Raw genomic sequence first — 17,061 nt, forward strand, 5'->3', positions numbered from 1 at the left:
CGCATTGGTATATGCTTCACAATCCTTTCGTAGTGCAGAAACTGGAGCTCTTACAAGTTCATTCTGCAAGATAAGTTGTACCTCCTTACTGCTGTTAATCTGAACAGCACCCATTCACTATTTCCTGCTCATCATCACAATTGGTTGATACTTCATTCAAGGTGATTCTTAATTCTAAAAGATGCAGTCAGTCTCATATTAGGGTGTCATTCTTTTCAATGCAAAACCAAAACGGTCGATCTCTTCCTGCCCTAGGTAGTTTGTCAGTTTATATATAGCTTTTTGGTAGTGATTGTTGACGATCGTCGCCTCTGGTCACTCAGTGTTTGAAGTGTAGTAGCTCAATCAAAGTATCTCCCTCAATAAGAGAACTGTCTCTATCAGGTCACTTCCTTTTACAGTGCATAATGTGACTCATATGAGGAAATGTAAGCTCTCTGGACACCTACTTGGTTGCCTACCAGTGCGTTTTCTCTTTCCCATCACCAAGTGATTCCATAATCTGTCTAACAAATCATTTATCACAATAGCGTTATCCTTTTTCTCACACTAACACCATCATCTCTTTTGCCGTCCAGAACATGCGCAGTTGTTTTCCCTTTTCCTGATATCAAGCGATAAACCCTATCCAAGGGCTTGCCCTGCACTTAAGAGCTCCCTTGTTCCTGCTGTCTGTTCTATCTCTCGTGAAGCCTTTACTACCCGTCTATCTCCCTGCAATGTCCGCGTCCTCAATGGAAATATTTACACTGAATTGTGTTGATTTTAGGATCTAATTCAGGTATCAAAAGATTTTCCAAAAAAGGTTTTTTTCCCGGGATTTAGTAAATTAGAGTTACACATGCAACTCCTTCAAATAAAGAAATGTTTTGCTTTACACAAAAGAGCCGTGTGTCAGCCTGTTATTGTGTGCGTGTCGTTTTTGGTTCAGACCAGATCAGCGAGGGTGCCTTGTATTAGATATCCATCCAGGGGTGCCTTATCAAAGTCCAAGCACTTGCATCCTAACATATTTAACATCCATTGCATGAAGGCCGATGAGCTGCTTCTTGGATCTGTTCCTCGATTTTGTGGACGAGTTTCACAATAAGTTGGAAGTTAAAAGAAAACAGGATTCCGGCGAAACTACTTGAGTAAACAAGCAAGGTGTCAGCGGATGCTGTGCACCCATGTCAGGTTCATATTATTTAAAGCTCAGAATGCTTTATTGTAAGAATTTTATGTAAAATATTAAAACTGTGATGACTTTTCTTAAATTTAACTATATTCTTGAGAGGCGAGTTGGACGACCAACTTCTATAGCGCAAGAGGGTGGCATAAAACACTGTGTTTGGTTTTAAGTCTGTTGCATTGACCACTTTAGGTAGTCTTTGGTGGTTGTAGGAAGGGTGAGGGAATCAATGCATTTTTCAAATGCTCAAATGAGAAGAGGCTCTGTATTTTGGGCTCTTCCTCAGACCCTTAACTGATTTTGTTGCCCCTGTTCTAAAATGGTAGGGCATTATGAAGTACTAACATCAGAAAATTCAAAATATGGTATATTTGTTGGGTGGCCCTCTTTTATGGAGCTATACTCAGTAGATTTATTTAGTGCCAAAAGAAATGTATATATCAATAACTTCCACCCCGAACTGTGGCCTTTCTTCGGAGACGTTTGGGGGTGTTTGGAATCAGGCCCACCTGCTTTTGCGGAGTACAAATGAGGAACTGTACCCCCGAATCACCAGACCGGCAAACGCACAAACCTCGGTGTTTATAATAAATAGGGCTTACTGTGTGCTTCTCCTGCGTACAGAGTTTGCATTAGGCTCTTCACCATAAAAATGATTAATCCACCAATAATGAATATTATTAGAATATAAACCCCAAACTTTGTTCTTCACACACCCTGAAATAATTTTAAAAGTCCCTATCTGCCTTTCAGCATTATGTTATTGTGCATCTTTGTTGTTAAGTAATGCCTGCTGTACACCTTAAGGTCTTCAGTCCTGAAGTGCTGAATGTTTCATAGCATCTAGTCTTTCTCTCTTTTTTCCTACTAAATGGGACCTTATGTACCCTTTTACCTTTAGCATGTCTTTGGAAGTAGCAGTGGTAGCTCTCAATCAGAACCCCATGCGGGGCAAGAACCAACATTTAGCTGAAAAAAGTGTTTTCATTTGAAGTGTCAGTCGCATTAGTATATGTTTCATAATCATGTGGTAATGCAGAAACGGGAACTCTTACAAGTTCATTCTGCAAGATAAGTTGTACCTCCTTGCTACTCTTACCCTTGAACAGTGAAAGTGGAAAGTTCCTATTCAAACTTAGCATTGCAGAGAAGGCATGAGACAATTTGCACTCACTAAAAAAGACAATTCTGTGGGCTGTGCTCACACAAAGGAATAGCTCATGTTAAATAAACACCCTCGTTCCAAGGCCTCATTCTGTAGTCTGATGTAAACTTGAGCTTCGTAAAAAGGCTCAAGCTCAGAAATACAAAGTAAGCTGCTATATGTATGGGTTTTTGGTGCTTTCAGTCGCCTGCCTCCAAAATCTGTTCTCTGCTGACTTACCAGTCTGTTGCCTGGTGGATTCGTCCTTTCTTCTGCGTCAGTGGTGCTACCTGGAGCCCCGAGGACAGAGGTGACTCTTGGGTGGGATATCTCGTGCCCAGCAAACACTCTCTCCCTCTTCTCTCTCTCTCTCTGGTACCAGATCTCCCTAAGACGTGCTTCTTTTGGTTTCACCATTATGGCCATAGTGAAAGTAAATTAGCCACCTGCCCATTCTTTTATTTAGTTATAACATGTATAGACATGACAGATCTTAATGGTGGAGACTATCATGATCTTTATTTAGGTATATGTTTGTAGTGAGACGATGGTTTACATTATAACTGTAAAATGTGGCTTGTAACAAAACCTGTGTAAACTGCTTGTATTCAATACAAAGTTTTCATTTGTAAAGTTCTGCGAAATCATTTGGGTGTTGTTCATGCAACATAACATTCAAGATAAATAATAAAATAAACGTCAAGGCCTAGCAAGTATATTAAGTTAAACGCAAATCCCGAGCTTGTTACATATCACAGTTTGGTTGTGGAGTAAGTCCGCTTTTGCTGTTGACTTGCTCTTGTCGAACTGGTTGGTTTGCAACTGGTCACAGTGTCTCTCACGAGGGTTGTCTAGACACTTCAGTACACTGTATCGGGCGATCTGGAAACCACCGATAACTGATTATTTAACAGATATGATGTGTCTTAGAGAGCATGTGAATGGCCATGCTGGGACCGCAAGTGCAGGATCGCAATCCGAGTCATATCTTGTTATGTAGACCACTTGATTGTAAAACGTTCTCATGTAATGCCGAGCCTCGTCTTTCTTACGATGGAAACTGTTATAAATGTGTTTTCTGTTGTTGGTATGTTTAGTCTTTGTTTGTGGCTTGTCTTGTTTTAATAAATAATCAGAGATGTATGATTGTTAAATCTCCCAGGAAGAGCAGTTTATGTTTTTATCTGAATACTAAGACTCAGGATTTCCAACATTTTGGGTCTGTGTTGCTGATATTTTGATCTTCTGCTGTGATTGCTAATAAATACTTTTTTTCTCTCCTTTTTTCTAGTGATTTCCTAGTGCCAGACTATCTGAGCCAGGAACAAGAAGAGGCCCTTGGGCAGTACGAGCTGGCAGAGCACAGCTTCGAAAGCAACTCCTCTGTCCAAATGCCTGTCATTTCCCAGGTCTCGTCCACTCAGAACTGTGAAAGCACTTTCCCCCTCGGGTCGCTGGGCGGGCTGGTCGAAAAGGAAGTAGAAGAGGAGGAGGTGGAAACACCTGAGCAGCCGAAAACCAGTGCCAAGGCCGATGCCACCAACGAGGACCCCGCCAGCTCAGAGCTTTGTTCTATTGCTGTTGAGTAGTTAACAGTTTCTTTGCTTGAGACTTTTGAAAATCTCCATCATTTTTTAATTCTTTGGAAGTGCCTGTGATTGGTCCTGTACATTTTTTATTTTATTATCTTAAACGAGGAAAAAGGGGTTGAGAAATCGCCGTGAAGAGAAGTTACCTTGTGAGTTGTTTGTTTCTAGTGAACTTTTTTAAGCTCTGCCTCAGGCAGACCTGCACAGTGTACCATGTTTCACAATGTAAAGGTTTGCTCCTTTGATGGAGCTGAACCAAAGCAACCTAACCTAAATGCACAAAGATCACCTGTAAAATAATCATGAAAGCTGTGACGCGTGTCGTGCCGTAGGCCTCAAAACTTTTGGGCCCTTGCTGTCCCCTGCACCAAAATTGCCCATTTCTGCGTTTTCCATCAATGCGCCTAACCGTATCCAAGTACCTATGAAGGAGGTATGGTGTTAAGATCATTCGTATGATGCAAAGAAGAAAGAATGGAAGGTAGACTATGTAGTGATTTGGATTTATACACTTATAAGGGAAGTGTACAAGTAGAATCTCTTATGCAATTATTAGAATGGACTGGTTGGGAATAAGTGTTGTTGTTTTCCTTGTGTGCTTTCTCATATGTAATTTGCTTAAACAAGATGGTGGTTCTTTGAAGTACATCCAGACAGCAAAGATCCGTCTTCTCAAAAGAATTATTGCACACCAGTAAAACCAGATCACAAAGAGATTTAAGCACTGTGAATCAGTAACATGTCGTATTTCACAAAGTTGAACACATTTTGTTTGATATTTAAAAATACCTATTACTGCATTGAAAGTGTGGCCATCTACTTTACAGTGTTATGGGTTTTGCTGTTGAGTGTGCCTGTAAGTTGGGTTTGTTTTCGGGAACATCCTATGACAGGAGTAAACCTCATTCCTGGGCCAGAGTGTACTCTTGTAAATTTCTGCACTGCAAGTAGCTGAACATCCTTTCCTTGTAAACGTCCTGTGCACAGATTCCAGCACTAGCCGTTGTAAATGTGAGCATTTTCTCTGACTCTGGTCACGCTGTATAGATGTGTAGGTGTGATGTCCTTAGCACATTGCCCAACAGTTTGTACATGCGGGCCTTGTAGGGAGCAGGTGCACAAAAGCAAATGTGTAACCGAAATTATATTTAGACAGCTTTTTTCTTGGATAAACCTCCAAGAGCAGGCTTTGGCACAGTTAGACACAAGGGGGCACATCATGTTTCAATACACCTGTCTGTAAAAACATTCAAATACATCGTAGAGTCTTATAAAAGAGTCACGTTTTCCTCCTAATCTCTTTGTGCAGTATTAGTGTAACATAGGCTACACAAAATAGACTGTGTTTATTCTCACATCCGCATTGGCAAATCTGCCAGCAGAGATGCCGTCTGTAGCTGCACTCTTACCATCAGTGCAGAACTGTCATGCATGCTAGGACTGCTGCCTCTGGCTTCTTAAGAGTCAGGTCAGTGTTGTTTTAAGATTCGGATGGGTATATGTAATATGGTAAAGATTTCCCTCAATATGTTCCTCAAACAAGTAATGTCTACCTGTCCCCTCGGTTATTTGAATGTAGATAATATTGGCTACAGTCGGGTGACCTCTTTTTAAACACTAAAATAATTCCTTCATTATATTGTTCTTCAAATTGTAACAGTTTGTTAATCCTCGACGTGTACACGGATAAGGAGTGATCTGTGACCTTACTTCCCGTCACTCACTATCAGCACTGCCTTCTTTTGTCCGCCATATGCATTCAGTTTCTTTGCACTGGTAATGAGTGTACCTTGTCAAATTATATCCAAGTGAACCTACGTCCCTTGAATGCTGTGCTGATTCAGGTTTAAATTCAGTTGATGCGCAAACGTTTTAGAGGATCGAGTTCAATATAATTAAAGTTCTAAATCCGACTTCCCACCGTTATTTTGTGTATTTGGTAAATGTTTTAAACCATCTAAAAAAAAAGCAGATCAGACGGTGTAGTCCGTCTCAAAACTAAAATCTAAGGTAGTCTGACATATCATACCTGGTTTGGGGCAATGTCAACTTGCCAAAAGGTTCTGCAAGCCCCTGGCTCACAACTAGTGGTGTGCGTGCTTAGTTACCGGATTCCCAGGGGTGTATTTGGTTTCCTGAAACAGAGTTCATAATTTCCGTAAAAAAATACGTTTTGTTTAAGGTAAGCAGTTGTGAGGTTTATTTTCCACTGTATAAATAGTTTCTTGATGTCAAAGCAGGGCTCAAAAACTGTGTTCCTTAACCTAACGCGGATTCGCTGGTTGATGGGACAACGCCAAGCACATGTGCCCTGTGAATTGAGACTTCCTATTTTCTTCTGTAGAAAATATTTTTTCAACTGCCAATCCCCTTTTATAAAGAGATGTTCTTGAAATAACAGATCAAGCAGAAATCGCTTCCTCAAGCCCCATACAGTTCCTTAGTATTTTACCCATACTTGCCAGCGGTATTGCAGATCCACACAGACAACCAAACGTGGGAAACACTGGTTGTTCCAGGAAATAACTGTGGCAACCATTTTGTTGATAAGAGTCACCATGACGAGTGTCTTTCTGCCTCATGTCACCTACCTGTTAACTACAGATTTTAGGATCCAGTCTTGCCAGTTGATTGTTTTCATTGGGGTCTACTGTGCCTGATACCTTGATCAAGATGCTTAAAATGGCATAGCTGTTTTTTGTTTCTAAACTTGGGGCTAAAGATTTTGTCTGTTGCCCCACTCACTCCTGTCAAGTCATACTGTAGAAGGGGGAAGGTTTTTTTTTTTTGCACAGTAGTTTGACTTTGAGAGAAGAATGCGAGCATCACCTCAGAGGCATTCATTTTGGATGTTGAAGAACAGTGGTAAATGTCCTCTTCAGAGATGCCGACTGCCTCTATTGGACACTAATTTTAAGACTGTCGGTGATCTTGTTGCGGGTATCTAAAGGGTTGCAAACAAGAGCTACGTAAACACCTTTAATAACGTCCAGCTTTACTGGATGACTGGAACTGTTAAATTATAGCCTGGCGCAACTTACTGATTGGGCTTGACGGCAATCACACACTTTACTGCAGGCCCAAGAAAAAGTCTGCTCCCTCACAGGTTGTGTGAAATCAGGCTCCTTAACTGAGATCGTTGGCACAAAAAAAAGGAATGGGTACTCACTTGGACATCCTGGCCAATGACCACTATCATTAATTTGCACTCAGTCATCACCACCATTGCAGTTGCACATTACAGAATGAAACCCCTTCCTGTTTAGTTTTTTTTGTACTACTTTCCCCACTTTTGGGGACGTCCACCTAGTGGCACTGTGTAAAACACGAAACATAAGTAAATAAGAATATAGGAAGCAAAAGCAAAAACATTCGAAGAGGAAAAATGAACATGAAAGATGTTATTAATAACAATTAGAATTGCGTTTTATGTAGCTTGACACTACAAACTGAATTGTCTCTAGGTTCTTGAAAAATAACGTCTTATTACTAAAATCATGTGTGCTCATTTCACGGATCTTGGAAGGATGACACACTGAATTATCATTTACCAGTGTTTTAATCTGCAACCTATGCAAGTTACTGGCCTAGTGCTTAGCCCGCTTAGTTATCTTACTGGTGTTGCAAAGATGATTAAGAAGTGAGACTTGTGTATTTAAAGAAGTTAAAGATGCAATTTCCATATTTTGAAAACGCTACTCAAATGTATACCTTCCCTTTTTCGTGTTCATTATTCTTTGGCTGCTTGGACACACATGCTTTATTAGTAAAAGACTGTAGTTATCCCACATCTGTTATGCCAGTAAGTATTCCCATTTGTGTTCTAGTGCCCTACAATACTTTGAGGTAGTTAAATCATACAAGGAACAGGTGTGAAAGGCAGACTGAACAAGCAGGAAGCTCCCAGCTAGGCTAAACAGGAGCTTTGTATGCATGGACATCAGTTAGGGTAACCAAGTGTAGTAGCTGCTCCCTGTGGCACACCCATGTTTCACTCTGTCACTATCCTTGCTAGCTCTGGATTCAAGGATGATAAAGAGAGCTGCATAAAATGAAAGCAAAGTGGGCTCTAAGGGTCATGTTCACTTTTTGTAGTTTTACACCTTGGTCATCCTGAGCCATCCATCAGCAGGGAAGAGAATGAGGAAGGGTTAATGGTGGGACAAGTGGTTATCCCTGTAATGTCAGCCTGAACGGTCAGACGAAGGACCCTAAATTTGTGTTGTCAAGTGTGCTCCGATAGAAATAACTACCAGTCAGTGTTCTGGTTTCTTTTAAACACATAGACTAATCATAGTTTAAGAGAACTCCGCATTTGTTGGCCTGGATACAGATAAGTGTGCCGTGCCACAAGTTCAGCTGATCTGACCCTGTCGCAAGCAGATCTCTAATCCTTCTATCCTCTGCTGCCTTTGATTCACCTTGAGAATCCACTAGCTTGTTTACATCTAGTTGTATGCTTTAGGCAAGCAATAACAATAGTAAAGATAGCGAATTTTGTAACGTTTCACCACACAAGTTTCACACATTGACTAAATATTGTACTGCAAAATGTACTGATTAGAGTAGCAAGCCCATGCTTTTCTGTGAGCTGGAACTACCTTCTTTGTCCCTACTTACTTATGCTATTACTGGCCCAATCGTTAACAAAATATACCCTGCTCTACAAACTAAAGTGCCTTTTTTGTGGGGTCCTTTGTTGAAAAGTGAACTTGAAGTCAATTTCAAGCAAAGTAACTCTCTTGAATCACTGGTTATCAAATTGAGACCCCCCCTCCCCCCCACACACACACACACACCCACACCCACCCTCCCCTCCCCCGGACGTATCTGTTCATGGCCTTGAATGTTGCCAATGAACAGAGTAGGAAGCAATTATGATGAAATAAAGGCCTCCGTTAGTTCACCTGTAAGCCACCAAGCTGCTGGTTTTTAGCTCATCAAGGTTCTGTATTTCACCAAACTCTGCAACTATGACACGCATGCAAAGCATTGGCTGATGGTTGTTTTTTTGTCTTTAGTGCTGTTTAAGTACTCGCACAACACAGTATCTATATGTATGTGCCAGGTTTTCGTCTCTCTCCCTTTACCGTCACTCTAAGGCACTGAATACTCGTGAGGTAGGCTGTTTTCTAAATACCCTAATAGGCACTTAAGTAGTTTACCCAGACACAGAATACCCCCTTGGAAATGTTGTAGCGTGTCTCTGATGATGTGGTTAGCGGAATAATCGGAAGGTTAATTTTGAAGTGTTTCCTTGATCATTTAACAGTACTGTGGGTAATGTCTTCATGTTTTGTTTACTTTTTAAGGGTTTGCTTCAATTTTATACAGCTGTTGCAGTAGGAAATGGACTCATCATGTGTGTTGTGTTCACTAGTAGTAACAGTCCAAACGTACCGTTTTACTTCCAGGTGCAGTAGGTAAAACATTTGCCCTGGCATTTGGTACTGGTGTGAGAGCATGCATAAGCAGATTTCATATGACTCGGATCTTATCTGAAGAGCTGAAGAGCACTAAATTGAGGATGATAAACATGCTCCTCTTTAGCTATACCCACATAGGATGAAACCAGACAGTAAAATGTCTTCTAAGTAGCAGTCGTACTTAACTTCTACTTTAATAAAATTTATCCTGGGCATTTTTTTAGTGGCTGATCACGTATCTTGGCCTTCCCCAGATGGCAAGAATTTTATTGCCTGAGGCTTTTTTATAAACGTTTATGATTAACATTTGTCGCGAAAATATATGTGTGCTATTTTTCTTAAGCACGTGATGCAAAGTTAGTAGCAGTGCTAGGCAGACTTTTAAGTCTAACTTGTGTGCAGCTAAATTTAATGACATTTTACTTTTTACAAAATGACTGGAAAGCCATCTAGTAATAGACAGTAGCATTCAAGTTCTCAGACCTGTGTAACTGTTAGGATTACAATATCCAAACATTTTCTTCCTTCTAATCCTTTTTGGCATTATCAATTTTCACACATTTTGAAAGAATTTGCAATAACTGCGATATAGGAAAGAAAGGCCACAAAGACCTTTGATCAGGAATGATTAAAGGAGTGCATACCTGCCTAAGCTGGTAAACTGAGATGATGTTGCAGTGTTTTACAGCTGTACAGGCTAGACACAAAACAATCCCTTCAAAATGGTATGTGTGTTTCCAGTATCTACGTACCTCTACATACTTACCTGAACAACATAATCACCCGAACGAATAGCACTGAGACAGTACTTATAAACTATATGCAGTATTTAGAATAGCAGTAATTTTATAATTTCTCATCAAAAGAAATGCAATCCTTTATGTGAGGAAGCCAGTAAATTATTAGTTGGCAGCTTAAAGTGGCGTATGAGTGTCTGAGATTGCACAATCATTTTACGGTACGTATTGAAAACCCTATTCATCACATTGCAGTCAGATTTGTCATAGCATTCTCTGCTGGGGCCAGCAACATTTTAAAGCTTTTTTTGCTTAGGTTTTCAAATGCATTCAAGAGATTATTGAAGATGTGCAGCATACACCACTGTGAATGCTGTCATCATCGCAAGTAATGCACATGTATTACTGTATGTAACAACTCTGACACCTGCCCTTCCTCCCTTCACTAGCTATGTTGTTCCCTGGGCGATATTCCAAAGACCTTGAGGATGTGGTATCATCCTGCAGTCCACCCACTAACCATGCCCTGTCTAACCATGACACATGCAGAGATCACCCAAGATAGGATTTATTTTTATCTAATAAGCATAGTTCTTTCAGCTTCAGGGGAGTATGTGAGGTCTCTGTTGTCCAAGAGAACCCACCAGGAAAATGCATCTCTTTTTTACCAAGTGACATGCAAAGTTTTCCATTGCTATAGTGTCCTAAATATGCCCATACCACCTTTCCCATGTAGGAATTGACCTTTGTTCCCAGTGTCGTGCAATCATTATTTTGCCTCCAAAAGTCATTGGAATGTTTGTAGTCTCTGACTTGCAAAGCTTCCATCAACTCTGGTCTTCGGCTCAGCAATACAATTTCTGGTGAGGCGGCTATTAAATCATTATTTTATTGAAGCTAGGAACTGGGCAAAACCACCAAATATATACAGGATTCCCAATGAGAGAGCACACACTATGGCAGTGGTTCCACGTTGTGGAGAAAGGTTTTTCAATTTGTCTGTGATTAGATACTAGACTGTCTTAACTTTGATAACAGCCTCTCTCTGATGAACTTTATTGTGCCTTATAACATCCCTAACAACTTCTCCAACGAGGCGTGTTGCATTATTTCATGTTGTAGGGATTAATATAGTACGCTATCACCTGTGAGGGTACCTTGGCACTGTGCTTTAAGCTTCTTACAGAATTCAAGAAGAGCCGGGGAGGTTCTGGTGTAAAGTTGGAAAGTGACCCAAGCTTTAGGAGGAATGTGGGAGTCCTCTGATATTTCCCTGCCTCAGCCTTTCCCATTTGGCTCAGTATCTCCACTGAGTCACTTTTATGAGTTGTTAGTGATCTATAGAAAGCATAGAAAGCATAACCAAGCCCTAGATACCATTGATGAACGTCATGCTTACCTCAAATTGTTTTCCCTTTTAGCAAGCATCATTTTTAATGTTGGAATTTGTTCTCACTTTGGATAGCACATACCTTTTGAAATAGTCTGTGTTTTTATGGCAGTAGTCAATGAATGAACTTCTGAGGCGTACTGCTTACTGTAACTTTCACTCAAAACCTAAAGGTGCCAAACAATTATTGTACTTGATGATCCCATCACTTTAGCGTTTCTTTATTTCATTTCCCCTTTTCTAGCCTATTTCTCAGAGTCTAACGTATGTTTTCTGTGATACATCTTGTTGTGATGTGTTATGGGAAATGGAAATTCACAACAGTTTCTAGATGCTGGCTTGATAATTATATGGCTAACACACCTTGCACACATTCTTGTTTGTAGTATATTGGAACAAAGGGGTCAATATATTTCTACTAACTACTGTTTACTGACTAGTTTGGGCCACTGCTACTGTTTGTGGCAGATCAGACGCAGCTATGATCGTGACTACTTTTTTAATATGACGTGCTATAATATGTGGCGCCTCGTCACTGATCATATTACACGGCTAAACAACACTTTATACCTTGACCTAGTTTTGAATTCTTGGCATGTAAGTTCTCTGAATCAGCTAGGCTTTGGCATGTTAGCACTGTAAACCACAACCAGATAAGTAAATATGCTATGTGCTATTGCTAATTTATTTCCAGTGTAGACAAACCGAAGACTTCATTTTTTACTTTGAGGTTTACGATAGTGATGTATGACATTACATAAAAATGAAATATTTACTTTTTAAAATGGTCACTGTATTTATTTGACAGAAACAGGAAGCCGTACGTAGCATTTAGTAGGTACATAGTTTAATCTGGCCATACAGGAAAACATTTGTGACCATTTTAAGCAAACAGTATTGAATGGCGAATATAAACCACTGAAGCAGATCAAACGTAGAACACTGTTCAAGCCAACTAACCACAAGTTTGAGCCACAGTGGTGATGCAGACACACTTGCTTTGTTGTTACGGTCAGCTATATTGTTGGTCCGAACAGATAGCAGGAAAAGCACAAACAACACCATAATGTAGTCAAACATACTCTTATCTAGTTAGCCAAATAGAAATTCTTGCACTTTATTCAATTTAACAATATTTTGGAACCTGCGACAGAGTAAGAGGTATTTATGTCATTTAGGCAGCTCCAGCATGCGCTGCTGTTCACTTGAGTGCAGTCATGAGCACATATGGTGGTAATGGGAAAATGAATCCAATATTGCAAGGCCAGTGTACTATATGGAAATTAACTGAGCTGTACTTAAGGTGCTTTAGCTGTAACGGGACTATATATTATGCTGAGGATCTGTAGCTTGACCCCCTTTGTGTTAGAATGAAATACTTTGCCCTAGTTGTAAGAGAGCAAATGTTTGTTCCCTATTGTTGTGCCTTACCTTAAATATAATTATTTAAATTTCACCTTCCTAGTTTCAACATCATAAATCCATGTTAATTGTTCAACCAATATTCTAAATTATTGCTCTATTCAGCTCCACGTCACATTTCATATTATCTAAATGTTGATTACTAACTTTGAAAAGCCCATTTGATGGCTCCCGAAGTTAGACTGGTGCTGGGCTGGTGATAATCCTTAGTGTTTATGTTGGAGCTCCTTCTGGTACCAATCCATCTTTTTCTCTTAGCGTGGTTCTATGCTAGCTCATTTTGTGGACAGTTAAGTTGCTTGACTGAAGCCCAAAGGAAAAGCTAAATGCCCCTTGCCAAACAAGACAGGCAGGAGAAACCTGCCTAAACCAGTCCATGTATATGCGTATAATTCATATGTATATATTAGTGAGTTTAACCAGTTTAAAATCTTGGCTTCACAACCATAAGAGGGGCATTTTTCTCACCTGTGTTTTAGTTGTTCTGATAATATATTTAATCATAAAGTGGGTTTCAGTGCTGGAGAGCGTCCCTGCTAACAAAAACCAGCTGTGGAGTTAAATGAAAATACCATATAGTTTTTAATTACTTGCTAGAGAAAGGCTCTTTACAACTTCAAAATATTAAAAACAACTGTTGTGCCTTTTTAAAATATATTTGATGTTTGTTTCCGCCACAGAGTTCAATTCTGTTCCTGTTCTGTGAATTTAAAACCCCCATTATAAATCAGCGACAACATAAACCTCAGATGGCCAGACCCAATTTCTGATATTTTTAATTACATTTAGGAGCTTAGCTTTTGACATATTTGAGCTTTGTTTGTTGAACCAGGGGCAAGTTGTGGTGTCTAAATAAAAATGCTTGTTAAAGAAAGCACTTTTTACTAAGAATTGTCAGGAGAAAATAATGAGAAATTATTTTTGGAGCTTGTACGATTTGTCATTCCCCCTCAGCCGACCAGTTCCATTGATAGCAATGTCACAAATGTCATAGGCAGACAGTGAGTTAATGACTACTCTAGGAAATAGAGCTGGAACATATCAGCAGATCTTTTTATTCTCTAAATTGTGTGATGTGAATGTTCTAACTCCTAATAAAAGCGAGTTCTTGTTTTAAAAGAACCTATTTAAAGTCAAATAGGTGTAAGGAAACAGCAAATGTGAAATTGAGTGGGCATCGTTGTACGTACCCCAACCTTTGAAGAGAGGGGTGTGTTTGTGTGTGTGTGTGTGTGTGCGTGCATACATGTGTATTTCTCCTGTGTGTTTTTATGTAAAATTACCAGCTGTGTAAACCATTTTTCCCTGCTGTACAGGTGCTGTGCTACACAGCCCTGGTCACAGCTTGAAAGGGTGGTTTATGTTTAATAACTTCTCTGCTGTTAACGCATTTTCGTTTTTCAATGTATACAATGTTTAAATACAGTTAACATTTTATATACTGATGTCTGGCTAATAGTATTTTACAGTTGCCCATTGTTCTTGGTGGCTCAATATATATTTTTGTGACCATTTTTGGAAACTAAGTGCCGTTTTGACGTTACAATCATTTTCTTGTAATCAATGTGAATATCATGTTTTTTCAAAACTTGGTTCTGAGCCTGTAGTGTACGCTAATGTGGTTTTATGTGTCTTGTATATATTCTGTATAGCTACATTGTACTGAAAACTAGCTTGTTTGATATAAGAGGAGTATGTCTTGGATACCTTTTTGCTAGCCTGGTTGTTCTAATCTTTAAAAAAAAAAAAGTAAAAAAGGCAAAAAAATTCTCAACGGTTATGTTGATAGGTCAGAAGTAAAGAAAAACAAGTTAGGTTTGAGTGTCTTTGAATAGAAACAGGAAGCTAAAATTTTACATTAAAATATATTATTATTAATGTTCTTTTGAGTGAACCTTTTATTTCATGTGTAAATGTTGTTGTTTGCTACCACCAGAGGCAAAGTACGTTTCTGGTTGTGCTTACAAAGTTGAAGTCCTTTTGCATCTGTATCTTTTTAGAAGTTCTGTTTGACTTTTTGGATGAAGTGTTTTCTAATAACATTAAAGATATTATATTCTAGTTATTTTCCCTGCTATACCCGGCAACCTTTTCTTAAGAATGTTTTCTCTTGGTACAGATCCACCTAATCAGATGGATGTCTTTCAGTAGGACTTACAAACCATTAACTCCTAACCCCTATACCCCAAACCCTTAACCCTCTACACAAAGCCTTACCCCCCAAGCTCTTCGTCCAGAAAATTTGTGGGAATGTGCATCCTGGACGAGCACCCTGGGCTAAACTGACTTGCTATGGATTTATTAATGAAGTGATCGTCTTATGAAATGTCTATGCTAATACTTGAGCTAAGATTTTAATTCAGCTGTTTATAAAACAGATATGTCACTAACTAGTACAGTCGAAAGGGTCTTCTTCTCCTCTGGAGTAAGTGAGAAAAGAGCATTTTTGGCGAAAGGGAACAAGGAGCCAGTTATTTCGGTCTCAATAAATGCAGCATGTAACATGGGTTCATGGAACATCTTACAGTTTTGTAGAATTCTCCTTCGAAGCTGTCCTGCCCTGCTAATTTACAGGTAGGTTGATCAGTGATTGCCATCATATACTCGTCTATGGTATTTTCACCCTCAATATTGGTTGTCTTTTCTGGTGTTTATGTAGGAAGATACATGGATTTTACAAAGTCTTCCTTGACATGTATGGTATCACCTTTGTCAGAACTGTATAATCTTTCATAGAATGCTGCATAGATTTTGGTAGCGCCTATGGGAAGTGTAGGAAGGTGACTGTAAGCAAAATTATTGAAACATTATTTTTCTTTTGTTTTCAGCGTTGTGTGGATTAATTCCAAATCTTGGACCTAAATCATTTTAGGCTTTAGCCTAACACTGCGTAGCCTTGGGGGTGCATGTTGCTTTAGTCAGTTGATGGGGGTGTCAGGACCCAAGCCAACCCAGCTTCTAAACTTAAATTTCCTTATTTAGAGCCTCATGGAATCTACATTTGTTGTGCTCCTTCTCTTTCAAGGTGCCTTGCATCGGCTTAATTAGCTGAGAGGACTCCTCAACAGACAGAAATATGAACACATTTAAAGACATACAAGGTGCAAGTCCCAATATAATGCCCCAGGAGAGACAAGGTGAAGGATTCTTTGGCTCAGCAAAGCTGAGTGAGCATAAGAGTTAATCCCATTGTTGCTGTCAGCCAAGCAACATTGTGGGATGTATGCATTATGTATTTGCTTTGCTGCTGTGCAGTACACAGCTGGCCTTTGGTTTTCTTTTCCTTTTATGATTTTGTCCTTTACATACTCTTACAGCATCGGGCTCTCCTTGTCAAATTCTGGTTCTGCTGAATCCTGCTCTTCAGTAGTCCAACATGCTGCATTATTTTACTTCCTCAAGACCTCTTATCTGCAGATTTCTGAACCTGTGCTTCACTCGTTAGTTATTTGGTAAGACTCTTAATACTACAGAAATGCAGATGTAGCTTGTGAAGTTTGTAACAGTGAATCATTATTTCCACGCTTTTCTATGTGTTAGACTTTTCATCCTTGGCGTGGTCCCCCTTAACTTTTGCCTTTGTTTCCCAGGTTGTTGATGTGTGCTGGACTCTGTTTTTGCTGTTTTTGTTACTCTGGGCACTTTACCACTGCTAACCAGTGCTAAAGTGCAAGTGCTCCTTCACAAAATGTGTATGTAATTGGCTTATCCATGACTGGCATATTTGATTTACCAGTAAGTCTCTAGTAAAGTGCACTAGAGGTGCCCAGGGCCTATAATTCAAATGCTACTGGTGGGCCTGCAGCACTGGTTGTGCCACCCACATAAGTAGCTCTGTAATCATGTCTCAGACCTGCCACTGCAGTGTCTGTGTGTGCAGTCTTTAACTGTAAATTCGACATGGCAAGTGTACCCATTTGCCAGGCCTAAACCTTCCCTTTTCTTACATGTAAGACACCCCTAAGGTAGGCCCTAGGTTGCCCCAAGAGCAGAGTGCAGTGTATGGTTAAGGTAGGACATATAGTAATGTGTTTTATATGTCCTGACAGTGAAATACTGCTAAATTTGTTTTTCACTGTTGCAAGGCCTGCCCTTCTCATAGGTTAACATGGGGGCTACCTTTAAATATGATTAAAGTGTAGATTCTCTTTGGGAGCGGATAGACATATGGAGTTTGGGGTC

General features: G+C 39.7%; 1 protein-coding gene across 3 annotated transcripts in view; it reads left to right on the top strand.

Moving 5' to 3' along the window:
- ZBTB44 (zinc finger and BTB domain containing 44) overlaps positions 1 to 14,759 on the top strand; it is a 340,531-nt gene extending 325,772 nt beyond the window's left edge. For all 3 annotated transcript variants that reach the window (XM_069224464.1, XM_069224466.1, XM_069224465.1), the window contains one exon: positions 3,607 to 14,759. In XM_069224464.1, coding sequence (XP_069080565.1) covers positions 3,607 to 3,904 — 298 coding nt within the window. In that variant the 3' untranslated portion in view covers positions 3,905 to 14,759. The remainder of the gene's footprint in view (positions 1 to 3,606) is intronic.
- The last annotated feature ends 2,302 nt before the right edge of the window (positions 14,760 to 17,061 follow it).

Source organism: Pleurodeles waltl, chromosome 3_1, assembly GCF_031143425.1.
Source record: "Pleurodeles waltl isolate 20211129_DDA chromosome 3_1, aPleWal1.hap1.20221129, whole genome shotgun sequence".
Lineage (NCBI taxonomy): Eukaryota > Metazoa > Chordata > Amphibia > Caudata > Salamandridae > Pleurodeles > Pleurodeles waltl.